This window comes from Durio zibethinus, chromosome 18, assembly GCF_047325235.1.
Source record: "Durio zibethinus cultivar Kanyao isolate XHJ-2024 chromosome 18, ASM4732523v1, whole genome shotgun sequence".
NCBI lineage: Eukaryota > Viridiplantae > Streptophyta > Magnoliopsida > Malvales > Malvaceae > Durio > Durio zibethinus.
The window spans coordinates 22,119,625-22,144,915 of NC_143179.1; the positions used below are offsets into that span (position 1 = coordinate 22,119,625).

General features: G+C 34.6%; 1 protein-coding gene across 6 annotated transcripts in view; it reads left to right on the forward strand.

Moving 5' to 3' along the window:
• Nucleotides 1–24,694, forward strand: part of LOC111300016 (vacuolar protein sorting-associated protein, putative (DUF1162)) — a 28,804-nt gene extending 4,110 nt beyond the window's left edge. Inside the window, exons 4-37 of one of the 6 annotated variants that reach the window (XM_089747961.1) lie at nt 184–298; nt 667–1,533; nt 1,783–2,044; nt 2,118–2,536; nt 2,690–2,816; nt 2,899–3,023; nt 3,519–4,186; nt 4,303–4,402; nt 4,496–4,612; nt 5,089–5,183; nt 5,510–5,661; nt 7,205–7,260; nt 7,373–7,595; nt 7,716–7,748; nt 15,699–16,118; nt 16,192–16,469; nt 16,622–16,704; nt 16,795–16,869; nt 17,000–17,258; nt 17,354–17,761; nt 17,874–17,970; nt 19,361–19,677; nt 20,360–20,476; nt 20,588–20,755; nt 21,021–21,149; nt 21,228–21,317; nt 21,457–21,563; nt 21,640–21,788; nt 22,255–22,337; nt 22,425–22,520; nt 22,665–22,787; nt 23,138–23,248; nt 23,528–23,671; nt 24,206–24,694. In XM_089747961.1, coding sequence (XP_089604087.1) covers nt 184–298; nt 667–1,533; nt 1,783–2,044; nt 2,118–2,536; nt 2,690–2,816; nt 2,899–3,023; nt 3,519–4,186; nt 4,303–4,402; nt 4,496–4,612; nt 5,089–5,183; nt 5,510–5,661; nt 7,205–7,260; nt 7,373–7,595; nt 7,716–7,748; nt 15,699–16,118; nt 16,192–16,469; nt 16,622–16,704; nt 16,795–16,869; nt 17,000–17,258; nt 17,354–17,761; nt 17,874–17,970; nt 19,361–19,677; nt 20,360–20,476; nt 20,588–20,755; nt 21,021–21,149; nt 21,228–21,317; nt 21,457–21,563; nt 21,640–21,788; nt 22,255–22,337; nt 22,425–22,520; nt 22,665–22,787; nt 23,138–23,248; nt 23,528–23,671; nt 24,206–24,538 — 6,946 coding nt within the window. In that variant the 3' untranslated portion in view covers nt 24,539–24,694. Of the gene's footprint in view, nt 1–183; nt 299–666; nt 1,534–1,782; nt 2,045–2,117; nt 2,537–2,689; nt 2,817–2,898; nt 3,024–3,518; nt 4,187–4,302; nt 4,403–4,495; nt 4,613–5,088; nt 5,184–5,509; nt 5,662–7,204; nt 7,261–7,372; nt 7,596–7,715; nt 7,749–15,698; nt 16,119–16,191; nt 16,470–16,621; nt 16,705–16,794; nt 16,870–16,999; nt 17,259–17,353; nt 17,762–17,873; nt 17,971–19,360; nt 19,678–20,359; nt 20,477–20,587; nt 20,909–21,020; nt 21,150–21,227; nt 21,318–21,456; nt 21,564–21,639; nt 21,789–22,254; nt 22,338–22,424; nt 22,521–22,664; nt 22,788–23,137; nt 23,249–23,527; nt 23,672–24,205 lie in introns of those variants that run through there. The other 5 variants (XM_022895591.2, XM_089747962.1, XM_022895592.2 and 2 more) reach the window with 5 other exon arrangements.
• Nucleotides 24,695–25,291: the final 597 nt, after the last annotated feature.

Genomic DNA, 25,291 nt, shown 5'->3' on the forward strand with positions numbered 1-25,291 from the left:
CTCTCTCTCTCTCCCTATAATATTTGTGAATCATGTATCTTGTATCCCTTCTGATATCCCTCTCTTACACCATTAATTCAATTATTTGTATGTTATGCAATTCTTTAATTCTATTATCAAACATGGTCCTCACTTAGCTTAAATAAAACTTTTTGATGACTAAGAATTATGTATCTGTCACAGGGAGTGTGTTCATTCATTTAGCACAACCTCTATTGCTTTTTCAACAGCTTTTTATGGGCTGGCCATTGGATGTACTCTATTATTGTTTATGGATGAGTTGTATGCTCGCATTCAGGTGATTTCTTTTCAACTTTTGTTGTCCCATTGGCTCTGACCGTCTATTTATTTTTGAACATGCATTAATTTCTTCAGTGATTATGATAGTTTTATTTTTTTAATACAAAATACTGGATACTTATTACTACTGTAATTATAATTATTGCAGTATTAGTTATCTTAAGTCTTAACCACTCATTAGATGTGTGGCCAAAAAAAAACCTACTCATTATATGCACTTGAAATAGTATTATAGTTGCTTTTACCTGCTTTCATTTTCTCTTTTCCTTAGTATTCAAGTTAAATAACTTCTGATTCCTTTTGATTCATTTACATACTTACTTAACCTTGTACAAATTAATGACAATTAAATGTTATTTGTTCCAGGTTCTTACTGGTTTATTTTCTGATTTATCACATCCTTTTCACAATTTTGGCTCTCCTGGTAATGAATCCTTCCAAATGTTTAAGAGACAAGATATGGTTTTTGGGGTTACTGAAGCTGAAGAGCTTTCAATGGCAACACCCTTCATATGTAATAACACACTGTTTTTAATTAATGGCATCTTTAAACTCAAGTCAGTGGATATCTTTCTCTGTAATTCTAGGAAAAGCAATAAAGCAAGGAGTTCTAAGATGGTTTTTGATGCTGCTAGTAGCACAAATTCAACTGCAGATAACTTGTCTGATTGCAGTATTTGGTTTTCATTCCATCGAATGTGTTTTGACGTATTATATGAGGAAAGGAAATTGGAATTACTCATTGATTTATCACAAATTCAATCTGTGATCATCAGATACCAGGGGTACATAAGAAAAAGTTTTAATCGCTCTGAATTTAGAGAGTTTATGCTTAGTTCACACAATTGCTTATATGAGGCATCTCTTTCTCGTTGCATATTTACTTTGTCATTGAGTCTGCCTCAGAATTCATCATCTTCAACTATTGTGAATGAGATGCTAGATGTTTCTTCTTCTGACGCTAATGCATCATATGCGGTGGAAGATAGATCTTTTAGCAGTGAACCAAAGCCAAGTGTCCAGTCTCCTGATTTTCTTCAAAAGTTGGGCTTTACTTTGAATATCCAAGTGCCAGCCTCTAGCCATGGGATATTCATAAATGTGGTAGTGACTGAGGTTTTCGTGACAAGGTGTTCAGTGAAAAATATTGTGATTGGTGCACAAAAATTGAATAAGCTTCTGTCATCACTTCATATTGAGGCAAAATTGCAGACAATTGTTTGGGGGATCCAGGTGCGAATATTGTAGATTATTTATGTTTCTTTTATGTTTTCACTTGCTCATGCAATATATGTTAGAACTATTTTTTTTTGCTCTGTGCTTTTGGAATAACTGAGTATGGGGATAAGGCATGATTAGCCACTCAACATTTACTGTACATTTATGCCATCAAAAATTTTATTTGGTTCAATCAAGTTATCAAACTATTGTTATCATCCATTTTATAATCTTAACTTGTGATGAATGACACATGATGGGCAGGGAGGTTTTCTTTGCCTTGAAACAAAAGCTTTGGCAATGTTGGTCCAGTGCTCTGCTTCCTATGTACATCACATTAAAAATGTATTATCTATTGTGCAATCGACTTCCAAGAACGTGCAAAGAGCTGAACATGATGGTGATCATTTTGTTGGTGGGCATGAGATACTCCTTGCATCTCAGCAAGTCAAACGGGAACTGCCAGAAGCTTTCAACTTAGATGTCTCTCAATTTTCTCTTGTTCTTGTTGTCGAAAGTGAATCAAGTAAGTACATCCCTTCTTTAGTTGGATGTTTTGATTATCTGTATTTCTTTCAATAATTAGTCCCCTTATGCAGGTCATATTCAGGAGTTTGTATTGGAGCTTGATCTTATTCTGAACCTTGATTTGAAAAATATGCAAAGGAAGTTTATTTTTAAGCTTTCTCGGTTATCAATCTTTTCCCAGGTCATTCAACAAAGTGCAGAAGATGAAATCCAAATTCTTCATTTCTCTTCTGCCGAATCAAATGAATTATCATCTCATTTTTTAGCTGGAGAATCTTCTGTAGCATTTCAGCATGAAGATGGTTGCTCAAGAGCTCCTGTTTCTGAGGGGATATTTTGCTTGCGTCATCAGAACTATATCTTGAAACATCTAACTTCTTCTTTATCAGTTGAGAAGGCCGAAGTTAGTCCTTTGGACCCAGAACAGGTTTGGGTAGGCAGTGGTTCTGTTTCAGGTTTTGATATGTCAATTTCGTTGTCAGAACTACAGGTAAGAAGTTCTTTATCTTTCCTGTTTCTATCATAATTTTCCACACACCTGATGACTTTGTCAGGTACCATCATTATAGAGTATGCACACCTTGTTTCTGAATAAAACTGTTAAGGCTCATGTTGCTGCATCTAACCTACTTTTCAACCTCAGATGATTCTCTCCATGGTCTCATCCTTCTCTGGGTTATCTGTCAAAGGCTCGATTGGTGAAGCTGTGCAAAGGAACTGGTCTTATAGCCAACAAGATGACAATAATTTTGAGGCGAGGGTTCCTGATGGTATTTTATTTTCCAACAACTTTTGTCTGTTGCTTGCAAATATTGATGAATTTGTACTAAACATTACTCATGATATGCCCAGGGGCAATTGTTGCTATTCAAGATGTGCACCAACATATGTACTTCATGGTTGAAGGTGCAGAAAATAAGTATGCTATAGGAGGTGCAGTTCATTATTCCCTTGTCAGAGAAAGGGCTCTTTTTAGGGTATATTCCTCCCACTACATATTTGCCATAAACTGGCCTTGTTAATGCCACCTTCTTAAAAGAAAAAATAGTTTGTTTGCATATATTATATATGAAAAGACCTATCTTTATACATGCTGATGCAAAATTAAGGTTGCTTTGCACCCTATTCTTTAATTTTAAGAAATTAATATCTTAAAATTTTCTAATTCTCTTAAATTGTAATGCTTTTATGTTGGTAGATGTGGTGCCACTTCAATTTTACTAATATTTGTGTTTTTATTTTGTTTATTTGATGCCTCTGTTATTACTGGTTATTTTGTTCATATATGTGAATGGGAAAACTGGTTACTGCTATTTAGCATATGTTTAGAAGAAGATGCCTTATGAATTATTATAGGAAATGTGGGCTAACAATTCATTCACCGTCCTCATTTAAATAGATTTATTAATTGTTAGTTTCAAGCCTTTCAAATGCCTTTATGATTGTATATAATATTGCCGCAATATGTACAGGTCAAGTACCACAAACAAAGGAAATGGAACTCATCAATTTTGTGGTTCTCCTTAATATCAATGCATGCTAAGAGCAACTCAGGGGAGCCATTGCGATTAAACTCTTATCCGGGATCAGGTTTTGTTGAGCTCTCCAGCACCACTGATAATGCTTGGGCACTTTGGAGAGTTCTTTCTTATGAACCAGAGAGTTGTGAGGGTGACATTGACTGGGAGCCGTACAATCAAGTTCTTAGAAATAATTGGCACCTGGTGAACAAGAAGAATGACTGTGCTGTTGCTTTCAGTGATAGGGTTCCAGTGTTTGTCAGGAGGCCTGGAAATCCATTCAAGTTCAAAGTGTTAAGTGATATGTCAGTTTCTCAAGATGTTGTGACATATAGTATGTACCCTATTGAGTCTTCTGGAACCAAGATGGGTCATAGTGCACATGAAGATGGAGAGGGAAGTTATTGGCAAAGTGGAAATCTTTCTTGCATTGGTATTACTATTGACAAAGTTGCTTTGACCATTGTCCATGAACTTTCAGATACAAATGACAGGTTTCCTCTCCTTCATGCTTGCATTGATGATACTCAACTTACTTTACAAATTCTCTCCACTAAAGCTAGAGTTATAAGCACCTCAAAGGCTTTGCTTCAATACTTTGATGCTCAGACAAACTTCTGGTGAGTATTTTACTCAGAACACAAGGAATAGCTAATTTTTATAGCATTTGCCTTTCTCTGAAATTAGTTTTCCATGTAAATGTATCTAATTATTCGCCTCCTCCTTTTGGTTGCAGGAGAGATTTTCTTCACCCTGTTGAAATATGTATTTTCTATCGTTCTAGTTTCCAAAACCCACACGGTGTGCCTGTCCATGTCTATTGTAGGACCAAAGAGGTCCGGAGTTTTGTATGCCATATAATATTTCTTTTATGGTTCCTTTTACTATTTATGACATTTTTAACAATAATGATTGGGCTTTGTTGGCAGTTGGAGATATCTCTAACTGAGCTTTCCTTGGACATACTACTTTTTGTGATTGGGAAATTAAATTTGGCTGGTCCATTTTCAGTGAGAAGCTCCGTGATTCTAGCCAACTGCTGCAAGGTCGGCTTGTCATTCCCATATTTTTCTCTCCTTTATTTAACTGACTTAACCAGCAGAACTAATCACATGGGGATTGATATGTCTGATGTCTCAATCTGATCTTGTATCTGATATAAATTTATTTCAAGCCATATCAAAGAATGATACTGCACAGAATTTCTGCGATTTCCATTTCTTGGATCACTAGACTCATAATTGTAAATATTTTTCATGGGTTAAATTCAAACACAGATTGGATAGGGTATATGGTGATACCGACCCACCAATTCATCCTTCCTCCTGCTGCTTCCTGTCATTCATCGAAGATTGTTCTACCGCTGGCTCTTTTGCTTACTCAAATTTAACCATTTCTATTATGGCAGGCGGATAACGACCCACCAATTCATCCTTCCCCCTGCTGCTTCCTGTCGTTCTTGCAAGATTGTTCTACCACTGGATCTTTTGCTTACTCAATTTAACCATTTCTATTATGGCAGGTGGAAAACCAAACAAGTTTGAACCTTCTTTGTCACTTCTATGGTAAACAAAGTGTGACAGTGGGCAGGAAACAGTCTGCTTCCTTTTTTCTAAGGTACATCCTTGAAATGCATAGGCCATAGTTTTTCTGCTTATGGGTCTCTTTGCCCAAAGCTTGATTCCTGCTTTGTTGTAAATTGATAGTTGCATTCTTGCATGACTTGTCAGAAACAAAATTGTATTGAAAGATGCAAGTACTCAGAACTTAATTTTTTCTTGGTACTTCTAACCTTTTTATAGGTTTTTCAATAGAAAGCTTATATATTTATGTATAGTGTATGTGTGCCTGTTCAAGTAATTTATGCATATTTATGTCTATTAAGGATTTGAGGTCAATTTTCTTTATTTATTAGTTGACCTTGCTTTATTCATGTTTGTAAGGCTCTCAGCTTTTGCAAATCAACCACCGGAAACCGTAGCAGTTGTTTCAATCCAGCTTTCCATTCCTGGTTCATTTACAACTTCACCAGTTCACCTTTCTCTCTTAGGAGCTCAAGCACTTGCTTGGAGAACACGTATAGTGTCACTTCAAGGTATGGAATCTGCTATCTTCACTATGCAACATCATTGAGGAGTTTTACTGAGTGGTTTCTCTTGTTTTGAGAAACTTGAGCCAAAAGACTCTAGAAGTAGCATCATATTATCCACTATACTGGTGAGGATTTAAATGTAATATGTGTTTATAACTTCCATTAGAATAAAATGAAACATGCTATTGTCAGCCTAAATTTGCTCAGGATACGATGTGGAATCATCTAACTACTGACCCATTCATGCCATTGTTTGAGGTGATTGGTTAGATCTCAAAGTGTGTGTAGGAGAAGAAAAAGGAAAATGAAGAAAGGAATTCCTGATTTCCGGTAGTATCTTACATTTCTTGATAACAATGTTTGGCTATGAAAGCTAACTTCATCTGTGCATCTATGCATGGAATTTTATGGATTTAGGCGAGGATGCTTATGGAGTGTGAGTTACCAATATCAGTCTTTGTTCAACTATGCATACCACATTCTTTTTTCATCTAACTCTGAATTATATTATGACTAATTTGTTATATATGCGAGAGAGTATTTTGCCCTTCTTAGTTTGGACAAAAGAAAGTCAGGGAGGCAGATTTTGTTTCTTGTATTATATATATACTCTATAGAGAGGGAAATATCGTGTAAGTTTTCCTGTTGTCATTTTTTTTAAATTTAAATGGAGATTATGTGTCTGTTTGCATGGAAGAATCGGAGGAACATGCAGAGGACTATTTTCTATTTGTAACAGCCCATTCTTAATTTAAATACAGAGGGAATTGTTTCCAGGTTTTATGTGTCTTTTATAGAGCTTATGTAGGACTTGAAAATCTTTGGAAGACATTGTTTCTATAGAGTAGGCTTTTTGATATGTGGAGTTTGACACTTATGCTGCTTTTGTTGTTGATGAAGAATCCATGGAATTCAGTGGTTTATTGCTGAACCATTTTGTAATTAATGGCATGCCATATAGGATTGATCTCACACCAAAGTGAACTATGGTTGGCCACAGATTCCTCTTCAGACCACTGCTTATAATTTTATATTGTTATATATGGGGTAAAAAAGGGCTGAAATTTCTAGGATAATTATATTTTTATAGAAAAGTGACATGAAATATGCTTTCAAGGTTCTTGGAGTTCTAAACATTCTAAAAAACATAAAGATGATTTATTTTGATTTCTGTTCCAAATAGGCCTGTAATACATTTGAAAGCAGAAGTTTCAAGCAGCCTTGGCATGCTCATCTCTAAAGTATCCATAAGCTTGTAATTTTAGTTAAAATTGAAAAAATAGTCTATTAACAGATACATCTCTCAGACAGAAACTGAGTCAAGCTGTGCAAGGCTGGTATGATGAAATAGGTTAAATTATGTTAGGTTGAAGTGATTATTTAGAGGTAGGATCTTTGGTCTTTTCATCGGTAAATTTTTGCTTGTTCTTTGACAACATCCTGCTTGCTAACAAAGATGATTTCAAAAATTAAATTGATTTTCCTTCTCCATGGGTCTTACCTAGACTTTATCTTTGTTTCTTCCCCTGCTCCCATCTTTGAACAGAAGCAAAATCTTACCCTGGGCCATTTGTAGTGGTTGACATTTCAAGGAAATCAGAGGTATTTTCCAAGATTAGTTTCCCACTGTTACATATGCACAAACAGTGCACATAAATGCTTTCATTATAATGTTCTTTCTTGTTCTTTCTTGATATTGATGATAAAATTGTAGGATGGTTTGTCAGTAGCAGTTTCGCCTTTAATCAGAATACGCAATGAAACTAAATTCTCTATTGAGCTACGTATTAGACGAGAAAAAATGGAAGATGAGTTTGAAGATGAGTTTGTATCCGTGTCATTGAAGGCCGGTGATACAATTGATGACTCAATGGCATCATTTGACGCTATAAATTTGTCTGGTGGATATAAAAAAGCATTGATGTCATTAAATGTTGGTATGTGTTGCTAATATTGCTGCTTAAATTTAAATTCTCACTATCCTGTACTTTTCCTTTGCTTGGTGTAATCTACCATCCTTATCTTTTGTATTAGTATCCATGTTTTTGCTCTTACAGTGTGTATTATCATCTTGGAAGGATTCGGATTTGGTGAGTGAGTATGTTTCTGCCAGAGCTAGCCATGTGTCTGCAAAAGTTGTTCAATAACAGATTTTTTCTTGCACATGCATTTGGGATTACATGTCACTAGTTTGGTTGAAGCTTTAAATGAATTAAACATTTTTATTTAGGCATAATTTTAAAATAGAAAGTGTTAATCCATGTTGCGTTCTACTGCCATGTTGCCCCTTTATGGGCCTTACGTTGATTTATCCTCTCTATTTTCCTTTTGGCCTATCGTGCTGGTATATGTGTTTTCCCTTTTGTTCGAAAAAGTGAGGCTTTAGTACAAGATTTTCTTTTTTGGATTAAGAGGAGTTAGATGACTAGGCTATTTGGGTTCTTGTAACGCCCCCAATCCTCCATGTCGAAGATTTGTGAGGATATAGGATATGCTATGATATATATGTAAAGACTTGAACTCGTATTTGTGAGGATCTTTTTGTGGACAAAACCATGAGACCTTCGGTCAAAATAGATAATACCTCATAAGTTAAGTGTGGATCTCCACAATTAAAAGTATCAAAGCCTAAGTTTGTGATTCCGTGGATTTTGGAGTACGTAGTTCGATTGATATTATATATTAGCTTTAGAATTCCAAATGAGGAGAAAGTTCAATTCTTTGATAAAGAGTAATTATATGTGTGGGAAAACACTTACTTACAGCTGGTTGTAATCTTGTAATCTGTATATTTATATTTGTATCTCTAAAATTAGGATAGACAATCCCTCAATTATAGGATTAGTTTTTTAGGAAGATTTAGTTTCCTAGTTTAACCCCTAGTTAGTTGTATATAAACCTAAGATTCTTGTATATTTCTTAAGAAGCAGTTTTTTAATATACATTCAGTTTTCACACTGATTTATTTCTTAGTTTTTCCGCATGGTATCAAAGCTTTAGGCTCTTCTTGGGAAGCAAAATTTTCAGCTTTCATTGCTAACTTCTATTTTAGGCCTTTATTGTCGAATCCTGTTTAGGCCTTCATTGCCGAACCCTTTCAAAGAAAAATATCACTACCACCCAATTTGAGAAAATGTCAACTGGGAAAATTACTGGAGTACTATAGATGTCTCAGAAACAAGGAGAGTTCAATAGGGAAGAGATTGAAAAACTGAAAAACTTATTGAAAATCCTTGAAAAGTCCACTGTGGTATGTTTTTTGGGTAAGGTTTCTAGTTCAGGTAAAGTTTTCGGCTCTCATGGATTAAATGTCTCGGCTAAGCCTATTACGAGTTCTTGGATCATTGACTCAGGAGCCACAGACCATATGACACATTCCTCACAAAAGTTTAGTACATATAACCTGTGTCCTAGTAATAAGAAAATTGTTGTTGCAGATGGTTCACTTACTACAGTGGCAGGATTAGAAGATGTTCCCTCTTTTGTTCTCAAAAATGTTCTTCATGTTCCTGGATTGTCTACTAATCTGATATCTATACAAAAACTTACCAGAGATATGAATTGCAAAGTAACATTTTATCCATCTTATTTTGAATTTCAGGACCAGAGTTCGGGGAAGATGATTGGACTTGCTGAGGAGAAGGATGGACTATACTATCTTGAGACATCAAATAACACAAGTAATATCAAGAATATTTTATCTTTGTCATTTCTTTCTGAAAAATCTTCCAATAAAGACAAAATCTGGCTTTATTATTTTCGTCTTGGACATCCTTTTTTTAGAGCTTTGAGAAACATGTTTTCTTCTTTGTTTAAAGGATTAAATGTCGAAGATTTTTATTGTGATATTTGCGAACTTGCAAAGTATAGACGTGTCTTTTCCAATCAGTAACAAAAGAAGTTCTACTCCCTTTTACTTGATTCGTAGTGACATTTGGGGTCTCTCTACAATTCCTAATATTTCTGGTGCGAGATAGTTTGTTTTATTCATAGATGATTGTACCAGGGTCTCTTGGGTTTTTTTACTTAAATCCAAAGCAGATGTGAATAGTATTTTTTAAAGCTTCCAAAACATGATCTAAAATCAATTTGGAGTGAGAATCAAGAGATTTAGGTTTGATAATGCAAGAGACTACTTTAACCAGAGTCTATCCACCTATTTCCAAAAATAGGGGATTATCCATGAGTCATCTTGTGTTAATACTGCACAGCAGAATGGAGTGGCAGAGAGGAAAAACAGCTATTTACTAGCCACAACCTGAGCCTTTCTTTTTCAAGTAAATGTACCTAAATCTTATTGGGGGGAAGCTGTTCTCATTGTCACACACATTATAAATAGGTTACCTTCAAGGGTTTTGGGATTTAAAACTCCTATGGAACTACTCTCACAATTTTATCCCAACCTCGATACCACAAACAATCTCACACCTAGGATATTTGGTTGTACTTCATTTGTTCATGTTTATAGTCATAACAGGGGAAAGTTGGATCCAAGAGCAATTAAGTGTATTTTTGTGGGGTATTCTTCAACTCAAAAAGGATATAAGTGCTATCATCCTCTTACCAAAAAATTCTGTGTCTACAGATGTCACTTTTGAAGAAAATAAACCATTTTTTACTCAACCTTATCTTCAGGGGGAGACTTCATTCATGAAAGATAAGGATAAAAACTTCTTTTGCTTGATTTGCCCCATTCTTCAACATTTACACCCATTAATTCTTCCGAGTCGAAACTTATTTCTACTGAGCCCAAGTTGAACACTGAATTTGAGTCTGAACCCATTCCAAATGCGGAAGATGTGACAAAGGATAATATTGTTCTTGATTCTATGAAGGAATTACAGGTGTACTCAAGAAGGAAAGTTCTAGATCCTGAACCAGTGCCAGTCCAAGAACCTGATCCTAACTCTGGAAATGAGGTAACTACAGTTTTTGACTCTGTTTCTTAAAATGAGCATGAATCTTCTAAAATTATAACTAGTGATTATGATCTGCCTATTGCCATTAGGAAAGGAACCAGAGAATGTACCAAGCAACCACTATACCCAATCTCTAATTTTGTGTCATTTGAAAAATTTTACAAAAATTTTCTTGTGAGCCTAAACACTATTTTTGTTTCAACTACATTATTCGAGGCATTATCCAGTGAGAAGTGGAGGTAAGCCATGACAATAGAAATGGAGGCCTTAGAGAAAAATCAAATATGAGAACTGGTAGAGTTGCCTAAAGGAAAAAATCCAGTGGGGTGTAAATGAGTTTTCAGTGTAAAATACAAGGCAGATGGTACTGTTGAAAGGTATAAAGCCAGGTTAGTGGCTAAGGGCTACACTCAAACCTATGAAGTGGATTACCATGAAACCTTTGCTCTAGTTGCCAAGATGAATACAGTTAGGATTTTGTTATCATTGGCTGCAAATTACAATTGGCAGCTTCAACAATTTGATGTAAAGAATGCTTTTCTACATGGTGATTTGGAAGAAGAAATATATATGAAGGTTCCACCCAGATTTGGAGGTCATCTAGAAGCAAACAAAGTATGCAGGCTGAAAAAAGCTTTATATGGTCTTAAACAGTCTCCTAGAGCTTGGTTCGGGAGATTTGCAAAGTGATGCTAGCAATGGAATATAAACATAGTCAAAGAGATCACACATTGTTTATCAAGCACTTTGATTCAGGGAGAGTCACAGTTCTATTAGTGTATGTTGATATAATTGTAACTGGAGACGATGAAAAAGAGAGAGAATCTCTAAAACAGTGTTTGGCTAGAGAATTTGAGATAAAAGAGCTAAGGAGATTGAAGTACTTCCTAGGAATTGAAGTAGCTCACTCACGGCATGGTATTTTCATTTCACAATAGAAATATGTGATGGATCTTCTAAAGGAAATTGGGAAGCTTGCATGTAAACCTGCAAATACCCCTATAGATCCTAATCATAAAATTGGAGAAGCTAATGAAGATGCTACTGTAAATAGAGAGATATACCAAAGATTAGTTGGAAGACTCATTTATCTCTCACATACTAGACCTGATATAGCATGGGCTGTGAGTGTGGTAAGTTAATTTATGCATTGTCCTAAAGAAGTGCACCTATAGGCTATCTATTGTATATTGCACTATTTGAAGGCCAATCCTGGGAGAGGTATCTTATTCAAAAGAAATTCAGGGTTAGTTTTAGAAGCATATACAGATGCTGATTATGCAGGTTCAGTAATTGATAGAAGATCCACCTCAGGCTACTGCACTTTTTTAGGTGGTAATCTTGTGACTTGGAGGAGTAAAAAACAGAATGTGGTGGCAAGATCAAGTGCTGAAGCAAAGTTCAGAGCAATGGTTCAAGGAATTTGTGAACTACTATGGTTAAAGATTATCCTAGAAGACTTGAAGATCAAGTGGGATGGACCAATGAGACTTTACTGTGATAACAAGTCTGCAATAAGCATTGCACACAATCCTGTGCAACATGACAGATCAAAACACATCGAAGTAGACCGGCATTTCATAAAGGAGAAATTAGACAGTGGGTTGATTTGTACACCTTATGTATCAACCAAGGGTCAACTTGTAGATGTGTTGACTAAAGGTCTCAGCAGTGCAACATTTCAAGAAATTATTTCCAAGCTGGGAATGGAAAACACCTATTCACCAGCTTGAGGGGGAGTGTGGGAAAACACTTATTTACAGCTGGTTGTAATCTTGTAATCTGCATATTTATATTTGTATCTCTAGAATTAAGTATTTGTATCCCTAAAATTAGGATAGACAATCCCTCAATTATAGCATTAGTTTTTTAGGAAGATTTAGTTTCCTAGTTTAACCCCTAGTTAGTTGTATATAAACTTAAGATTCTTGTATACTTCTTAAGAAGCAGTTTTTCAATATACATTGAGTTTCCACACTTATTTATTTCTTAGTTTTTCCACAATATGTTTGTAAGTGAAGTGATTTTTGTGTGATTTTTTTGAGATAGGCATTTTAAGCTCTAAAATTGTTATGGGAATGATTTTGACTTTTGAAGATCTTTTAGGATTGAGGTCATTTTTGGAGTCTTTTTTTAAGGATATTTAGTCAATCTTTGATCATGGTTTTAATTGTACTTCCTTGGAGTAAAAGTATGAAATATCGAAGTTGTCATGACATAATATTTTGAAACCTTTAGATATTTATTTTTATTAATGTTTGTGAGTTGCCATGATGGATTTTGTTCTCAATCTTACACTTGTGATGAATTAATGTTATGATGCATAAAGCTAATATTTTCTTATTTTAGTGTGGTTTTGGTTTCAGCAAATAAATATCTTAACTTGTTGATAAGAATTGATAATCTGGCCATTTGTTGATGTTCAATCATTAGATGTCTATTTTGGAGTTCTATGAATTTCTAAATGGTAAAAGCGTTTAGATGGTGATTATAGTTTCAAATTAATGCACAATATGAAATTTGTTCGAATATTGTTTAATGGTATAAGGCATATGTTACAATTTTGTGTATAAAGGTAATGTTATGGTTATTGAAAGGTTTTACTAAAGAAGATGGTTTTGAATGAGTAATTTGAGTTACAAAGATGTGTTTTGCTAAGAAAATTTGATATGCTGTAAGTAAAGAGGATGATTGTTATTGTGGTACTAAGACCAATTCTTAATGATAAGTTTATATATTTTGTTGTATTGAGCATGCATTCAATTTTGAGGAATTTAAGAAATTCTATGATATTATGTGATGCATTTGGTAATTTGTTTGTAGCTTTACTTTTGATATGAGTTCAATTATTTGGAGTTCTTATTGGTTGAGACTTTTTACTAGAGGATTTTCCTTAATGTACATAGATTTTGACTTTGATTTGGAGTTGATAATAATATATTGGTTAAAGGAAAATTTGGGATATTATGATGTTTGTAAGCTTTGTTGCGCAACTTTTATTTAATGATTGATTTATGAATTTAAAAGCAAATAATATTTGAATTTGAAGATGATTTGGGCACTCAGCAAATTATGTTTGAATTTGGATGTTGTAAAACTTATGATTTATTGTATAAGTTTGGCCCTTATCACAGTTTTATACTGGTTAAATTGATAAGAAATATTTCTACAGTTAGTGAAAAAGAAAATGATGTTAGTATGCGATTTTTGAGGTAACTAGATGATTTATTGACATTGTTATTCAGATTTAAAGTTTTGTATGGCTATAATTACCTTACAAATTGAAAGTTCTTTCCCAAGAGATTTTATGTACGTGTTATTATGTTTGGTGTAAGATAAGATTAAAAATTCAATTTTGTTGTTTTTGAGGTTATATTTGAATGAAATATTAGAGTGCATAAGGGAAGCACAATTAGTTTAAGTTATGAGTTTTTGGACATTTTTAACAAAAGGCGACTAACAAATTTGTATGTATATTAATCGATTAAAGATTATGGATTTTGATACTTGGGACTTGGAGAACTTATAAAAATTGTGAAATTGTTTCACGTTTGTTATGTTTGATCTTGTTAGCAGAATCGTTTGTATGAAACCTGAATTGCATTGAAGTATATTTGCTCTGGCATGATTGAGATGTATGTATTTTGCATATTTTTCGGGACTGAAATGTCAGAGAGTTTGTAATTTTGATTACTGCATCTTGTTATGAGACAAGAATTGAGATTGAAGATTGGGAATGTCTGTCTATTAGAGTGGAGATAAAATGAATCCCGAATCTGTTAAAGTGAGGTAACTTGGGCACATAAATATTACGAGGACCTCCCCACCTATTGCCAAATAGTTTTAGGTTGGATGCCCATCTTAAAATTTAACACTGTTGTATAGGATTTGGATTGAAATTCATTTTGATTTGATTATTAGATAAATGATTGTGAGGAGTTTCATAGATGCTTTTAGACAGCACAAGATGATCTCTTCTAAGAGGAGAATTGTATGTTACATTTGTTTGAGAGATGGATAAATTTTGAGTTCATGAAATTTGGAATTTGGAGAACAAATTCTCTCAAGTGGGGGGGCTATGTAATATTCGGTCCAACATGGCCCAAGATTAATAAATAAGATGGATATTTGGTTAAAGCCCTTAAGATTATATTTGGAGTTAAAAAAAAAAAAAGAAAAGAAACAAAAGAAAATATTGCTCAACAATTTTGGTTTTGGCGGGTGAAACAAATTGGGAAATAATTGAGGGAACCTTAGAAAAGAAAAAGAGGCTGGAAATTGAGCTAAATTCCTCTCTGTTGATGGATTAAGGTAAGATTCAGTGTTGAGATTTACTTCCTGATGTAAACATGGACTTGGTATGACGTGTTCTTATACAAAGTTTAATGCAGAATGTGCAGATTAGAATTAGAGCAATTATCTTGTTTGAAAATGGGTTTGGGACCTTTAAATGGTATATGAGATTTTTATGGACTAAAAATTTTTCTATCTACCATGTGATATTATGCCATGTTTTATGTACCATGTGACATTATAGTGGAAGAAATTTGAGGCAAAAATCAAAAGTTGCGCGTGAGTTTTGTTCCTTTAATTTATAAATTAAAAGGTTTTTATGAGGAATATATAACAAGTTGAATTTTATAATTTGTGGATATAAAAGAGCTCACATTCAAGGCAATTGGATATTGACAATCTTTTGTGATCTATGTATCTAGATAACTAGCCTTTGCAACAAATTCGAAATTTTGACTTGCCGAAATGGATTAATTAGGGGGCTGCTCAACCAGAGCAAACCTGTGACCGTAAATACTTAAAGCAGTAGTTGTCCATATTCCTGATTTCTTTGTGTTCTTCAGAATTAAGTTACTTCTAAAGTAGATGACAATTTATGTACTGAAGATTTTTTATTTTTCTCCTTAGTGCCTTATTGTTTATTTGCTAGTATAGCGAAGATGGTCGTTGTCAGCGCTTTAGAAAAAAGGAGGAAAAGTAAGACAAAAGAAGAGGGGAGGGGGGTTGAAGCAATTAATATGCTTGTTTTTCCTTTATTTTCCTCTCGTGTGATTCTTTGAATTCATTTTAAAATCTTCTGTGGTTTGTGTGGTTGGTGATAATATGCAGGTAACTTCTTATTTTCTTTTAGACCTGAAATGTCAAATGACTTGATACAATCTGATATCCCACTCTCAGTTCAGTGGTCAGATGAGATTAAAGGTGGAAAGGCAATTCGTCTTTCTGGAATTTTTGATAAATTAAGCTATGAAGTGCGAAAGGCTTTATCTGTTGGATCAGTGAAATGTTCCTTTAGCACAACATACTGCAAGGTCAAATCTGCAGCTGCACATGTTTCTGACATGCACTTTTTAATTCAAAGCATTGGAAGAGAAGTGCCTATCATAAAACCTGATAAGTCTATGGATGGGCTTGAAAACAGAAATGCACCAATTTCACTACAAGAGCAGAAAGAAATTTTTATTCTCCCCACTGTTCGTGTGTCCAATCTTCTGCACTCGGAAATACACGTGCTTTTGACTGAGACAAGTAAGACATGCAATTTTTTTAAACAATAAAGTATTGCTGTTATTTTACTCTTTGAACTTCCATCTTGTTGCAGATTTATTTGCCCCTAGTGGCTATGAAAACATTGGGAAGGAGGCAACTCTACCTTGCAGATCAACTGTCGATTTTTATGCAAATCCTGCTGTAATGTACTTTTTTGTTACTTTAACTGCTTTTAGTTCAACGTGTAAACCAGTAAACAGTGGTGAATGGATCAAAAAGTTACTGAAGCATAAGAATGGTGTTCGTTGCTTGGACATTGACCTGGATTTCAATGGTGGAAAATACTTTGCATCCTTGAGATTATCCCGTGGGTACAAAGGCATATTAGAGGTTGTAAGCAAATGTGATATCTTCTAAATTTTTCTTGACGTGTTTATTATCTAAGGATCATACCCCATGAGTTTTGTTTTCAATTATGTTTGGTTTGTTTGCTGTAGAAGTTCCCATGCATGTCTGTTAGCTGAATTATGTATCTATTGCAGGCTACTGTCTATACACCGTATACCCTGAAAAATGATACTGATTTTTCTCTGTTCTTTGCTTCTAGTCAGAAGCCTTCATTTAGGTAGTTTCTTTCTCTGAAAATTGTTAGCAAATTCTTTGAACTCAGGTTTATGCTTGTTCTTATGTAATTGACGGCCATAAATATCTGCAGAAATGAAATGGGGAGCATTCCTCCTGAATATGGTTTATTTTTGCCCCCAAAGTCAACAGGGTCATGGTTTCTGAAGTAAGAAATTTTATTTGGAACTATTATATTAGTGTATGAAGTTCATTATCTACCTTTATGACTAGAGAAACTTTTGATATTAGGGGTTTCTTCATTGGTTATAAACTTTTTATGCACCATTTGTTGCCAGATCGCATAAGATGCATCTCAGATTATTTGAAAAACATGCATCTGAGGCACAATTCGACTTGGATGCTCTATCAGGCCCCACAGAGATAAGCCTAGAGATGGAGGAAATATCCGGAGTGAAATATATTGCAAAATTTGGGGTATCTATGGGGCCTTCCTCGAGTAGAATTGTGCCTTCACAAATAATAACAATGGCTCCAAGGCATGTTGTGCTGAATGAGTCAGAGGAAAGCATCACTGTTCGTCAATGTAATTTGGAGGTTTGTATCCACCAATATAGGATGTAGTTGTCCTTTTATGTTTTTCAAGTTCTTACTTCTTGTGTTCTTCCCCTTTCTGGTGTGTGGATGTGAAGGTTGACATGGATGGCATGATTTCCATCAACAGTAGGCAGAGAACATCACTTTTGCTCCAGAATGAAATTAGCAAAAGGACAGAATACAGTTTATTTGAGAATTTCATCAAAAAGCATAGAAATGATTGTGATAGTTCTTTAATTTATATTCAGTTTCGGTTGAATGAGTCTCAATTGGACTGGTCAGGACCATTATGCATCACTTCATTAGGACGTTTTTTCCTAAAATTTAGAAAACAATCAAATCAGTTGGCAATAGAAGACGAAAAGATTGCAGAATTTGCAGAAGCTAATGTAGCAGAAGAGGGTTCTACTATTGTAGTGCGCTTCCAAAAACCACCAAAAGGCAAGCTGCCATATCGGATTGAGAATCGTCTGCATGGTGTATCCCTCACTTACTGTCAAAAGGTTGTGCTTTTATTCAATTTTACCTATTTTCTCTGTAATTGATGGATGCGTGGTTGAGGTATTCTATATGTATTGATTTGTCACTATTATTTATTATTGGAGAATTTCCCAGAATTCATCAGTGCTGGAGTTTCTTGGATCTGAATGCAGTGTTGATTATGCCTGGGATGATGTTACACTTCCTCATAAACTTCTTGTTATGATAAATGGTAATCACTTACCTCTTATTGCTCCTCTCTTGCATGTATTTTTATAATAATTTATGCTGTAATCAACATAGTTGACATTTGAACTTTGAAGAATGGAACAGCCAAACTTCCTTTTGGAATATGTTTGGATTTATCATATGTGCTGTTTCTTCTTTCATGTTTGAATTTTATAATTTGCTTGAATGAGGAGTATCAACAATGGGCTTCGCTTCTTTACTCTCCTTTTTTTTTTTTTTTTTCTGATTGATATGCAATATATTTTGTTTACTTTTTGTTTGTTCTTTGGACTCTCATCAAGACGTTGCAAGCCTGCATGTCATATGATCTAGCAGGCTCAAAAATTAGAGTTAGAGCAACATAGAAATAACTGGAGAAGTGTTCCTTCAATAAGGCATTGAATGTTATAGTTGCTTAGTGAATCTGAATAGACGTTCCGACTTATGAAAATGCAATGTATTATTTATAAACCGAGCACTTTGTGGGATAAAAGTTTCCTGGAAAGCAGAAGTATCCTCCAGTTCAAGGAGTGATAGAGAAAAGAAGAACGGGTGTTACACTTTGCATTTGATACCTTTTTTAACTTGTTTAATATGAACTTATGTTGCTTGTTGTCAATTCACCATTACAGCAGTTATTGACAGAATTTGGGAGGACAGGAGATGTAGGATGATGTTTTAAAAAAAATTATTAGCATACAAGGCCATGTTAAATCAGTTTCTACTTTCTTGGAAACCAATTTTATAGGCCACCCGGATGCTTAACCAGTTGTTCTACTCATTCAGATAATTGGCATACCTTTTAAGGTCGTGCTAGCTATTGATAAATTTCATGTTTTCATTCTTTATTGTGTAGTTGCTCTTTGTTTTGCAATGTGGTTCTCTTAAATGCATGCATGTTTGCTGTTGTTTGATTTTGATAATAAAACAATTAAAAGGGATTGATAGAGAATTATGTGTCCAAATGTGTTGTTCTTTTCTTGCATTTCATGAGTGTGTATTCTTATTTTATTTGGATCTTTTGTCTCGATGATCTCTTTGTTGTATGCCTTAACTTTGTTCTACTAATGTGGTCATACGACTTTAATGAGGATAATTTAGGATGTCTCCAATGCTCCAGTTATCAAACTTAGAAAGTGCTTGAATTTTTTTTTTCTTGTTTGTCTTTGGTTAGAATGTAAGCTTTTATGTACTGTAGCAAATTTGCTTGGAGAATTATCCAATTTAGCATGCTGCATGAAATTATATTTTTCTACAGTGTTCTGTAGAATTGAACTATGCCTACTTGAAGAACTATCTAAGAGTACCTGTTACACAAATATATGAGCTGGAAATAGCTAACATGTTGAGCAAAGTGCTTATGAAATTACTGGCTGTTCTGATTTTTCTTGTAGATATGAATCTGCCACGTGAAATCAACTTAGACAAAGTGCGGACATGGAAGCCCTTTTATAAACTTGCACAAGAAAGGTTAGCATCTAATATGCTTTTGGAGAAAAAATCCAAGGACAAGAGAAGTGGATTTGGTAAACTTAAGGACATGAATGCTGTAAAGGTGGGTTATGAAGTATATACTGATGGTCCCACGCGGGTTTTACGGATTTGTGAGTTTTCAAATTGGCATAAGCAAGACAAAGCTTTTCACTCATGTGCAAAGATCCGGATGAGAGTTTCCCAGTTTGCAATCCAATTGCTTGAACAAGGGAAAGAGGTATCTCCTCCCTCTCTCTCATTGGGAGATAATTTCATTCCTTCAAAATTTGAAACTCATAAAACTAGTAAAAGACAATATCATTCTAGTTTACAGGTGTTATGCTTATGGTTTTACATGTAGAAGGATCATGTTTATCTGCTTATTGATCTATTTTTCTCAAACTAGACAATTCCTTTTCCAGGCCTTCATTACTAAATATTCTTTTACTTTGACGTCAAGTTGCTCAATTGTGAGGCTTTGTCGAATTGTGACCACCAAGATTAAGATGCCAAGTAGGGAATTAACTAGTTGATGCAAAAAAACTTTATTATGGCCAAAGGGAACTTTATTACACCCAAAGGGAACTCTTAGAAACTTATATAAACCATGGATTGACTAAATTGCCCAAAATTATTATTTTGCTTCTGAATTGATATCCCCAAAATAAAACTGCAGGGTGTGGAAAACTTGTTCTTTCATGGCTGGATAATACATTTTTATCCTAGGATGATTAATGTCGTAAATAGCCTTCAGTGCAACAGAACTATTGCAGAAGTCTACATGATAGTATTAAAAAGTAAAAATTGGACTTTGATTATTTGATTATAGTGTATATTTGCCATATGTTTGGTGAAGTGAATCTTGATGATACCTGTTTGTTCAACTAATTGTCTTTATTTGATGTTATAATTTTGTCTAGGATTTAAATTGGAGTGCAACACTCTTGTATACACCAATTGTAGTTGCAAGGCTTCAGAATATAAGTCTGGATTCTGTGTTCACTGACCAGAAGAAATATAACCAGATTGTTGTACAGGTAAAAATATTTCCATGCGTTTGATGTCTTAATATGTGTTCATGATTTGAATGAATATTCTCTTTCACAGTTGTGGAATACTAATAGATCCTTATTTAACCACCAATGTAGTCATTGAATGTTGATGTGAAGTGGAGTGGAGCTCCTTTTGTATCAATGCTTCGTAGACATCAGTTAGGCTACAGTGATGCAAATGATAGCATACTCAAAATTGTGTTTGTCCTACTTTCTGCGGGCTCTGATGTTAAACAAGTTGAATATTCATCTGTCATTCTGCAGGTATAATGAGGCAGTCCATATCTGGCTTTTTTACTCCTTCCTGAACCTATGTAGCCTTTTTTCCTTTTCTTTCCCATCTTTTTGATCGACTTGACAGGGGATGGGGATGGTGGGGTTCAAACTATTGTTTCCTTTTGTTTCCCTTTGCTTTAGAAACAATTGGTGGTGAGAACCGTGGATAATTGATGGTAGCTTAGTTTTGATGGAGCTATTTACATCCATGTAATGTGTACAGCAGCTCTAATTTTGTTGCTCTCCTACACAGCCAATTGATTTGAATCTTGATGAGGATACTTTGATGAAAATCGTCTCATTTTGGAGGACATCTCTTAGTGACTCAAATGCTCCGAGTCAGCAGTTCTATTTTGATCATTTTGAGATCCACCCAATAAAGGTACTATGCTTTTGCTTCTATTATATCTTGACAGACTTAACTACTAAATTAATTGAAAAATCTATCACGTACTTACAGATTATTGCTAGCTTTGTTCCTGGGGAGTCCTATTCAAGTTATAATTCAGCCCAGGAAGCTCTGAGATCGTTGCTGCATAGTATTGTGAAGGTTTGACCAGTGTGCTCTGCTCTCTTTTAATATATACTTGACTGATTTTGCTCATTCTTAGATAGTGAAACATGTGTTCTAGTGTATCATGTTGAGTAGGGTCATTTCTTGTTCTTACTTCTTTCTTTTGCTTCTATAGGTTCCTCCTATAAAAAAGATGGTCGTGGAGCTAAATGGGGTCTTGGTTACGCATGCTCTGGTAACAATTCGTGAATTGTTAATAAGATGCGCACAACATTATTCATGGTAAGATCTTCATTAACGTTTTGCTTGTTTTGTGATTATATGGAATCCTCACTTTCAGAATGATTTAATTAACCAGGTATGCCATGAGGTTCATCTCCATTGCTAAAGGTAGCCAATTACTGCCTCCAGCTTTTGCATCGGTTTTTGATGACTTAGCTTCATCTTCTCTAGATATCTTTTTTGATCCTTCTCAAGGATTGACGACTCTTCCAGGTTTCAAATTGGGTATGTTTTCTATGTGGTTTGTTCACTCAAGTGTTCCTTTCCTGTATGGGTTCACCCCACCTTGGGAGTTAATTAATGGCATCTGTAATATTTTTTTTAATGTTCTGCATGGATGATTTGTTTGGGTGTACAAGAGGGTCATGATCACCAGTTTGTAGGCTCATGAATTACACTGAAACTGGAGATGGGAATTTCATTTTCAATTTTTGTACTGCGAGGAAGAGAAATATGAAATTCATAGTTTAGTTCAGGGTACTTTCCATAAGGCACTGATAATGTGTATACTGGGCATACTCTGTGATTAAGTTCAGGTTCTAGTTTCAGATTTATTTATGCTAGTCATATATTATGAAAGAGTTAGCCCCACGAACCCAACCTTACCTATCATCTTGTTAAACCATAAGCCTGTTATTATGGTTGTTTGTAAGTTGAGATATTTTATTTCTGCTTTGGCCATCATGCACAGGTACCTTCAAATTCATTAGTAAATGTATTAGTGGTAAAGGGTTCTCGGGAACAAAGCGCTACTTCGGTGATCTGGGTAAAACTGTAAGTTTTATATAAGACAAGTTAGGAATATGATTTTTTCCATTTTTCTCTGCACTTTCCTAAGCTATTTCTATGCTAACTCTGCAGCTGAGAACAGCGGGGTCTAATGTAATCTTTGCTGCTGTTACTGAAATATCTGACTCTGTTCTTAAGGGGGCAGAAACAAGCGGTTTTGATGGGATGGTACCAGTCAATCTGTCATTTTGAATATTTTTGCATATCATAACTTTTCTGGTTTATTTTCTAGCTGTTTACTTAGGGATATGTGAATTATAGTATAACTTCAACTGTTGAAACTGACAGTTGACTGTTAATATTATTCTCAAGGTGGGTGGTTTTCACCAAGGAATATTAAAATTGGCTATGGAGCCATCAGTCTTGGGTACGGCTTTGATGGGGGGTGGGCCAGACAGAAAAATCAAGCTTGATCAGAGTCCTGGGGTTGATGAGGTAACACCTGTATTTTTGTACTCTAATTCCATATCACCTTGTTCTGTTTGAGTCACCTACTTTTTACCGTAATGAAAGCAGTTCATTTATTTCCTCCGTGAATTGAGAAATAATACTAAAGATATAGATACCTACTAAAGAATGTCAGACCACTGAGTCCACGACTAGAAAATCTTAAAAAGACACATAAAAACCAGTGTTTTATTGCATATGATGTTAAGAAGTATCTTTATGTGATTAGTTCTGTGGGAATTCACATTGTTAATGCTTTGCCTCGCTGTTGAAGGGCTGCTGATTCTGCTGTACTTATCCAACATCTTTTTCTATTTGTTTTTCTTTTGCTTTAATAGTCAGTGATAAATTTTGGACTTCTGCAGTTGTACATTGAAGGATACCTACAAGCTATGTTGGACTCAATGTATAGGCAAGAATATCTTAGAGTCAGAGTAATTGATGATCAGGTAACTGGTTAATTGAGAAAACAGAAACATCAGTACTGTAACAAAATTTTTTTTTTTTTTTTGAGACTGAGAGAGCAGTGGATGGCACATGTTTACGTGGTCTTTCAGAATTATACTATCACTTCTAGCAAAGTGCTCCTCTGAGTTTACCTCGCTTGCAAGGACAAACTGTGGCTGCACCCGTCTTCCCACCCACCCACATTTTTAGAATCTTGCTTCACCTTATTGACTTGATAAACGAGTTTTGACTATGCTCTAACTAATGTATTTTGTTTTTAGGTTTTCCTTAAAAACCTACCTCCTAACAGTTCCATCATAGATGAAATCATGGATCGTGTAAAGGGGTTTCTTATAAGCAAAGCGTTGTTAAAAGGGGATCCTTCAGCAGCTACTCGCCCCATGCGCAATGTTCAAGGAGACAAAGTAAGTGCATCCATCAATCTAATTCACCTCTCTATTTTCTTTTCCTGCTTTGAAGGTGCTTTAACCAATGTTGCTATGAGAATAATAACGTTATCAGTCTTTGCCCAGTTTTTATACATATGGAACATCATGACCGGACGTTAGAGTTGAGATTTAATGGACAATAAAAGTTGGTGATAATTTGGTCATATGCATTCCGTTAATATTACTTACCTATAGTTGTATGATCAGAATCACAGCTGTGCATGGTACATATGCAATCCACTGCCTTGATCTGCATTGCCATTTCCACTCTTTGCTATTCTTCTTTCTAGTGCTTAAAGAAATTAATGAGCACAAGATTTAGTAGTAAAATGACAAGCATAGGCTAGAAATCTCTTTCAGGCTTAAGGTTTTGATGCCGCAGCAACAAATGCCTCTACTTAGCAAACATGTTTGTCCATAATTGGATTGTACTCAGCACTGCTGTTTATAGCTACACTATTTTGCTCGTATCCTATTGAAAGTATTGATCAGAGATAAATCTTATTCCAGGAATGGAGTATTGGACCAACCATCATAACATTGTGTGAACACCTCTTTGTGAGTTTTGCGATCCGTAAGTTAAGAAAGCAAGCGGATAAATATATCAAAAGCCTCAAATGGAAGAAAGAGTCGGAGAGTGACGATCTCAAAGCAATTATCCCTGCGAACACGGGGGAAATGCAAAAGGTAAGGTTTATTTGGAAATGGGGCATTGGCAAATTTGTGCTTTCAGGTATCCTTGCGTATATTGATGGAAGGTTATGTCGAAGTATCCCTAACCCTGTTGTACGCCGAATTGTGAGTGGCTTTCTGTTGAGCTTTCTCGACCAGAATAAGGGCTGAAGAACCTTTTTGCATAGTTAGGCTGATAATCCTTTATTTCTTTTTGTGTAGCTCTAGTTCTTTTTAATATCATTTATTTATTCGAGTCTCTAACCCGCACATACACATGCATGCATGAACATTTACATCAATAAGAACACACAAATTTTTGTATAATCACAATTGTGCTTCTCTTCCTCCACTTGATAAGGAAACTCTCTGGACATATTTGCATGTCCTGGACTCTGAAGCGGTAGTATATAATTTCTAGTTTGCATTTCGGAGTAGCTGAATCCAACCTTAATGCTGTCTTTAAATAGTGTTATTCATTGACATTACGACCTTTTCAACTTTAAACGATACAAGGTCTTGTCTTCCCTATTTGCTGAGCTTTCTGCAGTCTACCCCTATGTTATAGAGAAAGGGCCTTTTCAACTCCATTTGTTATTAATAATATAATAATATAAATATAATATTATTTTATGTAATAAATATAATAATATTTATTAATATAATATTTATATAATAAAAAATATTGTTTTATCAATATAATAATTTTATTATTACTGTAGCGATTTAATTATAATTTTATGAATAGTGCGTGTGATAACAATATTAAATTATTTTTTAAAAATTAAGAACACTTATTTCCAACAATTTCTAAGATTTTGCAAAATTTTGATTTTAATTTTCTAAAATACAAAATAAAAATAATTTATCAAACATATTTTTGTTTTTAATGTTTAAAAAAAAATTAAAAACGAAAACAAAAAT